Here is a 14093-nt window from a genome sequence, read left to right on the forward strand (position 1 = left end):
ATTAAATCCTTTCTGGCCTCACAAATTGTCCCATGCCGTTGCTGGGACTCAAACCTGTGACACCGAATCGCCCGCAAATTGCAAGACTAACTACGATACGCTCGGAGCTATCGAAGCTTCCATAAAAAGGAAGTTCTTTAACTCAACCATATGCATGGGCCTACAATCTACGCGGTTGATCCCGCTTACGTGCATGAAACAGTGGGCAGACCTGGCACTGGCTAGTATGTATTGATGTATGAATATCTATATATTGTATGTATGTCGAGGTTGACTGTTACATACATAGATATTAACGCACTGGCGCAGGGGATAATTAAATCCTTTCTGGTCTCACAAATTGCCCCATGCCGTTGCTGGGACTCGAACCTGTGGCACCGAATCGCCCGCAAATTGCAAGACTAACCACGATACGCTCTGAGCTATCGAAGCTTCCATAAAAAGGAAGTTCTTTAACTCAACCATATGCATGGGGCCTACAATCTACGTGGTCGATCCCGCTTACGTGCATAAAACAGTGGGCAGACCTGGCTAGTATGTATTGATGTATGAATATCTATATAGTGTATGTATGTCGAGATTGACTGTTATATACATAGATATTATAACGCACTGGGGCAGGGGATGTATGTATGTATGTATGTAAGTATGTATGCATATATATATATATATATAACAATTCCACTTAATCTATAAAATGAAGTTTTACTAAATATGCTAATTTGATAAGGAAATATTTTTTGCCAAATTCAGCCAGTTCATATTTGGTGGTCTAGCTTTATAAATATATATAAGAACAGTTTTTTCACCTGTCATTCTACTTTAAATGTTAATTTAAATACTTTACTTCTTTTACATTAAACATCACATGCAAGCAGTGTCGGTGAAAGCCAGATTTCACCTACATCTAACATTCTGAGCAGTTTACAGCCAGTACATTCAGCTATTTCATAATACACAACAATAATTATTTTGTATTAAAATTAAGCTCCAAATTGAAAAAAAAGAAAGAAAAAAAAAAGAAAAGAAAAAGAAGATGTTTATGTAGGTACATAACAACAACCCAACAAAAAAACCCAACCCCAAAATATGTGTTTATAGTTTATTATACTTCTTCTTCGTTCTACCAAAAAGAAAAAGAAAACTTATACTAACACTGGTATTATTTCGAGTTCTTAGTATAATATTCTATTTCAAACATTTCTTCAAAGTCAACAAAATATGGATCAGCTGTCGAAATGTTTAATCTTGTATACAATTGGAATTTGTTTTAAATCTTATGTACAATTATACTTCACATACTTTAAGCGAACACATGCTGTTAACAATACCACAAATTGCATTCAGTTGTAACATTTGGTAGATTGAAATGACAGAAAATACCACAACTTTAACAGCAGGTAAATATTTCAAGAAAGTTCCAATTATTAAATTTACTTTTATAGAGAAATATTTTAATTGAAACGACCATTTAAAAAAACAAAAAAAAAAGATTTATGTGTTTAACCTTCTGACTACTGCAGGCGAGATATCTCGCCCGACGTCACGTCAGTCGATATACTGTACACTGTATACAGTGCATTCCCCAATTCATATTTCCCGCCGTTTTGCACACGAAACTCACCGGAAACGGAAATATAATTAAAGAAAAAAGATTTTTTTTCAAAATGGTGGCTTTTGTTTTGATTTTTTCAATTGAAAATACCTTGAAATTTTGAGTTCAAAAAGTGGTTTTCGGTAAGTATTTTCGCTTGACAACAATGGCGGCACGTCGCGGTCATTTTCAGGGATCGATAGCTGATTGTGACAGCTAATTTGATAATAAATTTGATCGTTTTACCAACAACGAAAATTACCAAATATTGCAATATGAATCTTAGTTCGGGTTTTAAAAAAAATTCTGGTCAGAAAACCACTGTTATCGGGAATAATGGACATAAATACTGGACAGCTGGCCACAAATGCCCGTAAGTAAACGCAACTTTTTCGATTTTTTGCCTAATTTTAATCACCATTAGCCGATCTAAAATAATAAAAATTACAAAAAAAGACACGAAAATAATACTTACCGATTAATATATGAACTTTATTTCATGTTTTTATAAAACATTTAAGTGAATATATGTGAATAAAAATTATAAACTTGTACCCACTCAACGTGGTTTTTGTTAAAAATTAATCCAGTAGTCTAAAGGTTAACATGGTTTGGTATTTTCTGTCAGTTCAACATAATATAAATGACTTAAATACCAGATCTGCTGCCCCAATGGAAGTCTGTCAGAAAAAATGTCACAAACAATTACACAATATTTACAGACCTGTACACATTTTATTACCAACAAACACAGAAGCAATCCTGCCGTTTAAAGCCCCAATCTCAAATATCTAATAATGAAGCAATTGGAACAGATCATCCAGTTTTCCCCTATGACCCATTATTTCTGAACAACCATTCGCTTTATATGTAAATTACTGGAGCCGAATTTACGCCGCCTGTTTTTCTTAAACGTATGTGTTTAAGTATTGTAAATGCATGTAGTTACACGCATGTACACAATGTAAGTCGTAAACAGGCTTTTTAATTCGGCCATGTTTGTTTTTTTCTATACAGATGCATCAGACTTGTTTAGTTGTTCACTGCATTATAAAATGGCAAAGAGATATGAATGTTGTATCAATGCAATTGACGATACACTGATAGAGAAAACAGCATGATTTTGTTAAAGTTGTGTTTTTATTTCTTTAGTTTAAAAAAAAAGAAGGGAAAAAGCTAAATAATGGAATGGAAAAAACTTTATTTAGCTTTAATTAGTAGAATTATGTTTCACAAATGGGTATGTGCTATTCTGACTATATAATAAACTGCTTTTAAATGATACATTAATGTTAACACAAAATGTAATTTTTATTCTGCTTTATTTACTTGAGATCAATGCGACTCAGTTACAAAGATCATGGTTCATATTATATTGGGGTGTTGTGAGGCAACCATTTTCTTCCCTTTATATGTCTGTTATGGCTGGATTCGTAGAAATGTGTTCTTCGACTAATGAATGTTTTGTGCAGGATGTAGCTTATTGTTAAGGTGCTCACCCCATAAAAATGTTCCCGTCTCAACCAGTCCCAAAGTGCACATGATACATTGACCAAGTGCCGAAATAAATATATATAGTAAAGTACTCTTTCATACTTATGATAGTTAGTTCATTTTAGCAGTAGTTCGTTGTACACATTTGAAGAAGTTGGCTATTAATGTATAGGGAGATAAAATGGCACTTTACAATCAGTTTGTTCTATGCAGTAGTTCATTCTAAGCATGTTCGTTATAAGTGTACTTTACTGTATGTTATACAAACCGAACAGCTGTAGTTTAAAATATGCTGTGGTGTTGTTAAACAACTATTCCATTCCTTCCCTTTGAACAATTTCTATTTGAACAAAACAACTAAACCTAAAACACACATCTTACGGCCAGAAATATAAAAGTTAAATATTTCAACATATCAAATTGTATGAAACATTACAGCATAATTCCAGAGGCAGGTAACAAGTATAGAAATTATATGCAAGAAATACAAGAAATATAATTATACTTTAAAAACCATTTACCTTTCCTTTCTCAAATTTATTTTTGTTTGTTGAAGATTTCTTTAGGAATCTTTTACCAGTATCACCAAGTTCTCCAAATATGTCAATGAAAACATTGGCATCAGTTCCACCAAATGTCTTTTTGCCGGTGTGAACCTCCACAGTATAATGTACCACTGATAATGGAAAAAATAAAACAAACATTTTATTTCATGAATTATCAGAATTAAAAAACCCAACAAAACCCCCAGACCTACAAATATTATAAACGACTGCAACATTTATTGTACTTAGGTGTAGACCATGTCAGAATTAATGGTAATATGTACATGTACACTACATTAGAATATACCACAAATGAATGGAATGTCTGTCAAGTATTTACATTTTATTTAAGCAAATGCGGACAAAAAGAAAGAGAAAACGTTTTATTTAACGATGCACTCAACACATTTTTATTTACGGTTATATGACGTCAAAAATATGGTGAAGGACCACAAAGATAATGAGAGAGGAAACCCGCTGTCGCCACTTCATGGACTACTCTTTTCGATTAGTAGCAAGGAATCTTTTATATGCACCATCCCACACACAGGGTAGTATATACCACGGCCTTCGATATATCAGTCATGGTGCACTGGCTGGAATGAGAAATACCTAATGGGCCCACAAACGGGAATCAATCCGTGTATTGTGTACCTGGTAGAGGTTTCTTTATGCCAGGGCCCTCAGCTGGTAATTCACGCACAATCTCATGGTCATCTTCATCTTCAGCCAGCCACCGTTTACATGGGAAACGAAACCTCTCTTTAGTTGACATGTTCTCCATCTCAATCTGATGAAAAACAAAAAATCCATAAAATTAAAGAAACGTTTTACATCCCTATTAATTCATAATATACAATATTAAACAAATATTTAATTTGATGGAATATTTAGGTTTCCAGAAGAATGAACTGCAAAATTGCTTTATTTACTATATTTCATACCAAAGTGTACAAATTGTTCTGCAGTTCATACTTCTGTTACTAACTATATTAGTTTTAAATGGCTATAATTTTTATGTAAAAACAAATTGTCTTTAATATTTTATATTATAAACCTGATATATACATTTTAAAGTCAAGTTTGAAAAAAACACAAAAAAACTCCAGCTTTACTTTTGACACTGTTAAAGAGACTCATACCATATTTACATAATATAAAAAAAACAATTTTTTCAATATAACCTATATGGATAATACTATATGAAAGTTAATTGTGCTGACCTTGTCTAGATGCCAGCCAGCAAGCATGCCGCTGTTGTCATGCCATACACGGAGCTTGTATGGGTTTCCGATCTCCGTCATGTTGATCTTGAATCTGTCCATGTGGCCGTGTTCAAACGGATCACCTTTATTGTCCAGTGCGATGTCATCAGATTTACCTTTGTCACCATACACAGCTATCTGAACATTGGCATTGGTCCCAGCTCCCTTGATGTCACTCGTGAACACCCACACAAACCAAGTGTTTTCTGGAGGTAAAAAAGAAAACAACTGATGAAACACGTTCAAGCGATTTAATATATGTGTGAATGGTCCCATTGATAAAATGGTTTGATAAAGCTTTTTAAAAATATACAACTCCACACAAAAAAAAAAAAATCAATCCTGGCTATTGTAGTGGAAAAAATCTAAATAAATAGTTTTTAACTTTTTTTACCTTCTGCCTTGCACTCTATGCTCTCAGTCAATGAGCCAGTTCTTTTTCTTTTTTTCTAATTTAACACCTACAGGTATTCCAACCTGTTTATACGAAGAGTTACTGAAAAGTTCTCGGATTAACTAGCAAATGAATAGGTAGATAATAATAATGAAAGTTTGCATACTGTAAGGGTAACACTTTGTAAAGTTACCAGATTAATCAACATAATATTCCTTTCCTTTCCTTCTCTGAATCATCTTGTGACAATCAGAAATGACATATGTACCACCACCCTATGCACCCCTATGCTACCCAGTTAAGAACCTCCTGTGTAAATCCCAAGTTAAAGTATGTTTTGCTTAACGACACCATTAGAGCACACTGATTTATAAATCATCGACTACTGAATGTCAAAGATTTGGTAATTTTTACATATAATCTTATAGAGGAAACCCACTACATTTTTCCTTTAGTAGCATGGGATCCTTTATATGTACCATCCCACAGACAGGATAGCACATACCTCAGTTTTTTATATATACCGGTCATGATGCACTGGCTGGGACGAGAAATAGCCTAATAGGCCCACAGACAGGGATTAATGTTATCTAACAAAGACAGAAAACACCTTACTCTTTTCCTTCTTTTTCCTCATGGCTTTCTGCTCGTACAGGGAGACCTGTACAACCTCGTCACCTTCATCAGTGGCCAGCCATTTTCCGTGAGGGAAGAACTGTTCTATCCCCGCGCTGGGACAATACACTGTCACCGAGTCGAGGAACCAGCCTGACGCCACCCCACTGTTGTCGTGGCCGATGTCAAGACGGGACAACGGGCTGAGCATTCTGCCGACGTCGATCTCAAACTTGTCGGCCTTGTCACGCACAAAGCTTCCATCCCTCAACCAGATCTTCCCACTGGTCTCATGGCTCTTCCCCGAACCTATCATCTCCAGGAAGACATTTGCATCCGTTCCTGCATTCTGTTTGTCACCCGTCTTGACGGTTATAATGTATGGAATGCCTGCAAATGATCAGTAATAGTACAGTGCTAGGGTTTCTGCCAAAGGGTAAAACGGGTATGGGGTCATACCCAAATATTTTTGGCAGATTTCTATATTGCAACCAAATTTTTTTATTGGGCGAATAAACTATTTAAAAATATCTATATAAAAAATGGTAGTTGGCACCATCTTCTCCCAGATGGAAAAGTTAACATAGAGGGCTGCAATGTTTCTGCTAGAAAGAAATATTTAGGTATAGCACTATGGAATTGAAGGCAACCACAGTCAACAGGGGGTATTGGGGGAGGGCCTCCCCAAGAAAGAAAATGGGTTAAGTTTAAAGTTACAGTTAAGAAAATCATACAGTAATGATAAGAGTAATTACTTTTCTCAAAAGGTTAACTTAAAAAAAGAAATCTGCCATGTTTAAATGATCCAGCTGAATAGTGTCCAAAATTAAATAAAATATTCGGTGTCGAAAAACACCTTAAATCATAAAACTATTACCAGTAGTACCACACTGATAAAAAAAAAAAAAAAAGAAAATGTGTGAATTTATTAAAACTCAACCATCTCTGTTTATATTTGTCTGTGTTTATTGCTTAATGAATGATACATTTTAATCTATTTATAAGCAAAATATGATATGTTAGCTAAGCTGTGAATTTTGCATATATTTATTTAATTTTCAATAAAAAAAAATAAAAAAATAGAGTGGTACTGCCAAGCAAGTGAATGAACTGTAAAGTGTATGACATATATGTTTTTTCTATCATTCTGTTTTTTAAATACAAAATATTTTCTTTTATGCATGTGTCTGTCACTTTATTTATTAATACATGCATTATTTCTGGCTTACGTTAAAAAATTACACTTATATTAACATGTGAAAACAGTGCACAGTAAAGCTAATGCCAGTTAATAGCTAATTGTTTTATTAATACTGGACCGGTAATTAAAAATACATTCTAAAAACTTACAAATCGACAGTAAAATTTGTTTTAAATAGCTGATGCATATAAATTCTCTGAATGGTTTCTCTGTTTATGGAAACTATAATACGCACATGCACGTGAATAACAGTTACATGGAGAACACTGTCATTGTCTTAACTCAGTGACGTGAGTTGTGTTTTGAACAACAATTAAATTACCAAGTTCATCCTCAGTCAGGTCTAGTAAAACAATACAAATACAATATACAGCTAACTCAGTTTTTCTTTGTTGCCATAGGAACTATTCTATAAGCCATTTAGCACACAATTCAGCAATATCAATAACAAACAAGTTACAAAAAGCATCCATTCATGATTTTTATTTTTTTACATCCATTTTAAATTTAACCCCATAATTATTAAATTCATTATTAAAATTAAAAAACAACAAAAAACAAACAGTATATATATATATATATATATACTCATTGACAACAAAACTAAAAATAACCCAAATCTGGTTCCATCATTAATATATAACTAAGCTAAATTGTGCTGTTAATTATAACAATTCTAATGTAAAATTGATTTATTTACTTATTTATACATGTACATCTATTTAACAACTTTACATTAATTATGAAGCCATATTCAAAGCTATCCTCACAAACAAGCCAACAAACTTAACATTCTAAACTACATTATATCAGCTGATGGTTCTACTACTGAAGACTAAACTTTTAACGTATAAAGCATTTTTTTGTTTTTCTCTATGAATTACCTTGATCTGCAGCCATGAAATAAAACATTCAAACATTTTTAGAAATTAGAACAGCAACAAACCTATAAATTCTAAACTACAATGTTATATTAGAGGTACGTTCAACAATTACATAATGCAAAATCAGATTATTTGCCCCTCTCCTAATAATGCATTTTAAAAACCTGAAACCTGAATTCCATCAAAACCAGACATATTTTAACGTCCATGGTATAGAATTTGGGGCCAATTTCACAAAACATCGTAAGTTTACGTCTGCGACTAGCAGTTATATTGGCCATATGTTTACAAGTGTTTGGCGTCTGCTTCACGCAGAAAATTACATTAATTCAGAAGATTGGAGCTTTTTAAGGACAAAAGGAAATGAATTATGTGTACTTCTAACTATAGTTGTTGTACTGTAACAGTAATAAGAATTGTGGTTTAGTCGTAGATTTACATTTACATGCAAAACTAGACTTACGATGTTTTGTGAAACTGGGCCCTGGTTTAGAGAGGTTATGTTCTGTACTTATATTTATATATTCCAATTAAGGGAATTCAAGTTCACAGAGGACCCAGTTTTGTGGGGTTTCACTACATTTAGCAAAAGGTTGTAAGCAATGTGTAAGTAAATTGTCAAAAAACTGTAATGGCCAAACGTATTTCACAACATCTGATAAATATAGGGTCAGCAGCTTTAAACTTTACACTGAAGTCTTTAATAAAGTCTTGTCCACACAAATAGCATGCAGTTAATGTCTGGACACCTTAATGAAGACTTGCGTTTAATACCACTCCACAGAGCTTTAAAAACTCACTCTGTGTGGGTGTCCAATTTTGAACAGCAACTTTTCTAGCCGATTAAAAAATTGATTAGCAATTACTGTTTAATGTTTTAAAAATTGTGTAGTTCACACAGCAATTAACTAAAACCTGTTTCTAAGCCTTGGCCAATTTGATGGCAGTAACTTATAATGAAGGAGCAGAAATTAAGTTATGTCTGTCAGTGTACCTGGTGCAGCTTCCATCGGTCCAACGTTCACAGCGAGTTCTCTCGCTATTTGTCCATCATCCTCGTCGTCAGCAAGCCAGCGTTCACACGGAAACACATACACCGTCTTCATATCAATGTCGTCAATGATGATCTGGACAAAAAAAAAGAAGTATTTCATGGGTGACGGGGCAGGATTTAGATCAGTCGGTTGAGTGCTCACTTGAGGTGTTTGCATCGCAGGATCAAACCACCTCGGTTGATCCATTTCACTGATTGCAGGGCTAGCTCTGGCACTCGCCAATTTTGCCAATTGCGAATTTTTAAAGTAGTTGGCGAATTTTATTTTAATTTGGCCAAATAATTTCATGTAATAATTGACATTTTTCAGAAAATAAGTATCGATTTTTGCAATTTTTGAAGTTTAATAGATAATTTGGTGAAATGTTTTTCTCACCCAGAGCTAGGCCTGGATTGTTTTGTTTTTTCTCGTTTAAACCAGTGCACCACAACTGGTCAAAGGCCATGGTATGTACTTTCCTGTCTGTGGGAAAGTGCATATAAAAGAGCCCTTGCTGCATTAGGAAAAATGTAGCAGATTTCCTCTGATGACTATGTGTCAGAGTTACCAAATATTTGACATCCAATAGCTGATAATTAATTAATCAATGTGCTCTAGTGGTGTCGTTTAAACAACACAGACACAAATTTTCATAGATAAGTATATAGCAACAAGAAACCAAACTGACAGACACAAAAACTGACATATAGAGAGAACTAATATTAAAATATTTAAGAAGTGCTTGTCAGTTATGATATAAGATTCATCTTCTGCCTCCTCTTCACTACTAGCTACAACATAACACACACGGCTGGTTTAACAGTTTCTGATCCGTCTGACTGCTTCTCCTCTTATGAATTATACAGTCGACCACCTTCTTTATACTTACCTGATGCTACACTTTGCAAGGATCTTTCTGCACTCTAGTCCAATCAACTATGTACACACATTTGACTAAATATTGTGTACAAAAATGAATTCCATAAATTCAATGGCAATGGAAGTCAATATCTTTGTTATTTAACACAGAAGTAACGTTTTAGAGTTTAGAAAGTTCGAGAACATGAAATTTTGCCGGTTATGACAGGATTCCAGTTTGTTCAGGGTCCGGTTTAGACAGGTTTCTCTGTATTAGCAAATGAATGTCTTGTATTCCTTGAAAGAAATACCTGGCTACAATTTAACTGTATACCCGGAACAGTTAACTTGGCCTGTCGATCAAACTTTGGCATTATTATTTTTTTGATTCCCACAAAACAATGCAATTATCCAATCACATTACAGAATATATTCACATCAGTTTACAATATTCTGTTATATTCATGAAAATCACACACACACACACACACACACACACACACACACACACACGATACACACAAACACACATACAAACACAAGACACATATACACACAAACAAGATACACATACACACAAACAAGACACATACACAAAAGACACAAACACACACACACAAACAAGATACACACAAACACATACAAACACAAAACACATACACACACAAACAAGATACACATACACACACACAAGACATACACAAAAGACACATACAAACACACACACACACACACACACACACAAGACACACACACACAAAAGACACACAAACAAAGACACAAATACAAGACACACACACACATAAACAAGACACACACACATAAACAAGACACACACACACAAACAAGACACACACACACACACACAAACAAAGACACACACACACAAACAAGACACACACACAAACAAAGACACACACACACAAACAAGACACACACACACACACAAACAAAGACACACACACACAAACAAGACACACACACACAAACAAGACACACACACACACACAAACAAAGACACACACACACACAAACAAGACACACACACACAACCTGGTTATAGAATGAACTTCGGTTTTTCCCCAAGTCCTAATCAGTGTCCCATGACTAGTACATGAAAGGCAGTGGTATGTACTGTCCTGCCTATGGAAAAATGGACATAAAAGATCCATTGTAACTATTTGGTAGGAATAGCCTTTATCTCTCTTTTTTTTTTTTTAACAAAGGTCGAAATAACCATGTTATTCACCAGATAGTTTTAAATGTGTCAGAGGTGTCACAGATATTGCTCTCCTTCTACAATCTAACAAACTAAGATACTGAACTCAGGCATTGAAATAAGTTGTCCAGGTTACTGGGAGGTTACCACATGTCAAGAAAGTCGAGAACAGGATGTCATTCTTGACCAAATGTTATTTAAACAACATCTACATCCCTAGCTTTTGATCAATTGTGTTTTTTTATCAAATAAACATACAAATATCAGTACAAGTACAACGAGGACACTGCAACAGTGATATGAATAACAAAGTATCAGTGTATTTACTACTGGATTTTATAGTACACTTATAGTATATAATAATAAAAATTTAACTTCATAAATGTTGTAACCCATAGATTACAAGGTCTGTCTTTTGTGGTAACCTATACATGAGTTACCATATACTATGCTTATTTTGATGACTGTGAACATTTATCACACATTTAAATAATATGTCTGTGTACACGAATCTACTGTATGTGGTTACAATCCAGAACATGCCAACCACAACAATACATTAGTTGTGAGATTGTAAATGAGCAGTAAAATTCCCATCGGAACCTTGTTAAGAAATACAGCCTGGAATGTCAGTCATTACTCATACCATGGTATTAGGGCTATAATTAGTAAATAATAATGAAATACAGCAGTTTGTGAATGATGATAAATATTGTTGTGGTCATGTCCACTTAAAGAGACTGTCTTGAGTTTATTGCCATTTAAACATGCTTCCGACTAATAAGAGACTTTATAACAACTAAAATTACATACCAAATACATTTCCTTGCTTGGAATATCCATGGCTCAGCCTTAGTGTCAAACATTTGACAATTCTGACATACTGCTACATTTTCCCATTAGCAGCAAGGGATCTTTTATATGTACAGTGAAACCTGTCTAAACCGGACCCTGAACAAATTGGAATCCTGTCAAAACCAGCCATATTTTATGATCTCAAATGTTCTAAATTATAAAAAGCGACCCTTTAAACACCGGATCCTGTCTAAATCAGATAAAAATTAGGTCCCAGACATGATCCGGTTTAGACAGGTTTCATTGTACTTTCTCATAGATAAGAAAACATATACCAAACCTATTAATATATAACAGTCATGGGACACAGGTTAGGACAGGGAAAACCCCATTCAGTGAATATGTCCACCAAGCGGGTTCAATCCCATGGACTCAAGTATCTCTACCAACTGAGCTACAGCCCACCTCAAATAATATTTTAAGTCAATATCATAATTCTAAAAAGTAAAGTAAAGTTTGTTTTGTTTAAAGACACCACTAGAGCACATTGATTTTTTTTTTTTTTTTTTTAATCATCGGGTATTGATGTCAAACATTTGGTAATTTTTGACATATAGTCTTTGAGAGGATACCCACTACATTTTCCATTAGTAGCAAGGGTTTCATAATTATAAAGACTAAATTTAACAGATCAAGATCATTTGACTGGTCACATGATTGTTACTCGAGATCAAGTATTCACACACTGCACTAGCCAAATGTGTGTGAATTGGCTGCGTTTGGAGGATACCACCACTACAAGTCTCTTGAGAAATGGGGAAATGTTTAAACCTTAATGAGCGACTTCTACGTAGAGACCTCTACGTAGATCCGGAACTTAAGCTGTATCCAATGGAACTATAGGCAAAAACAAATAAACAGAACTTGGTAACATAAGACATTTGTATTATTTCTTCTGAAATCATGGTAGAAGCATGAAAACAGAATTTTGTGTCATAGGAAAATGGCATTATATTTCTAACTGCAGATATAGTGATATATTTAGAGAAACAAATAAGACAGAGTCATTTAAGTGAAATGTTTAAGAAGTAATGTAATGAGATTTATATTATAATGTCACAACTGTCATTCTTTTGCTATCATAGTTTGGAGTAGATTGAAAACTTACCAGGAGTAGATTGAAAACTGACCAGAAACAAAATAATTTTCTCCCTTGCCTTGTTAAGTGGTAATTATAAAGTATGTACATCTGTTACAAGGATCTGCGGAATCAGATTTTACATAAAAAAATCCAATTCCACTGAAGTAGGATTAAATGCACAGAAGTTTGCTTTGTCTATCCAACTTATATACAGAGGCAAATTGTGGGATCTTCTGCTGGTAAGTAAAATGTTTTTGTTTTTTTCTTTTATCAGGTGTAAAAATCTTTATAATAATTTCAGAAATACCTATTAATTCATGATTAATTTGTGGGCTATTTTGTTCTTCTTTCACTTTGGATGCATGTTTTGGTTACAAAATTGAAATATAAAATGAAGTTGAGTTCAGAGAATATACATGTATTTATATTTTATAATAAATTCAGCCAAATGTCAATAAAATACATATTAGCATACTAAAAGAGCCTTTAAATTGTGCAACATTTTGATTGGGTAACACAATTTAATTAAATTAAGTTACTCAGTATGAAACAAAATTTACCAAACTGCTATCAATATCTGTCCACTTTAAACTCTGTTTAAACTGTATATATACCAGGAAACCAAAACAAGTTTTATTTTCCTTGAGCTTTAATCTTTATGGTATATGTATACCCCAAACTCTGTGCAATCTATCAGATCCCTGAACCCATATTTGCAAAGCTATCTTAGCACTACGATATCATAATACCATCGTAGGCTATGGCATACGTCATTGTGATGTCATAGGTTACTACAAGGTTTTACAATATCGCAGTGCTAAGATAGCTTCAAAAATCTGAAACCTATTTGTTATCTTAGAAAAGAGAGTGTTTATGATTGGCATGGGTTTGCTGCACACCCATCCTTACACCTCTATAATGCTTATCACACACATACAAAAACATCAAGGTAAACCACGCAGCCGTAACAAAAACATCTTATCTTTATAGGTGTTGGCTTGCTGTGTTTGCTCCGAACACATGATGTATAGCTTAACTATCTACTTTCAGTATC

General features: G+C 34.0%; 1 protein-coding gene across 1 annotated transcript in view; it reads right to left on the reverse strand.

Moving 5' to 3' along the window:
- The window catches only part of LOC121380574 (lipoxygenase homology domain-containing protein 1-like), a 114328-nt gene that overhangs the window by 69051 nt on the left and 31184 nt on the right, over positions 1–14093 (reverse strand). The window contains exons 8-12 of the mRNA XM_041509452.1: positions 8987–9119; positions 5908–6297; positions 4857–5104; positions 4288–4423; positions 3610–3764 (exon numbers count right to left, since the gene is read on the reverse strand). Of these exons, the coding sequence (XP_041365386.1) occupies positions 3610–3764; positions 4288–4423; positions 4857–5104; positions 5908–6297; positions 8987–9119 (1062 nt within the window). The remainder of the gene's footprint in view (positions 1–3609; positions 3765–4287; positions 4424–4856; positions 5105–5907; positions 6298–8986; positions 9120–14093) is intronic.

Source organism: Gigantopelta aegis, chromosome 9 (assembly GCF_016097555.1).
Source record: "Gigantopelta aegis isolate Gae_Host chromosome 9, Gae_host_genome, whole genome shotgun sequence".
NCBI classification, from domain to species: domain Eukaryota; kingdom Metazoa; phylum Mollusca; class Gastropoda; order Neomphalida; family Peltospiridae; genus Gigantopelta; species Gigantopelta aegis.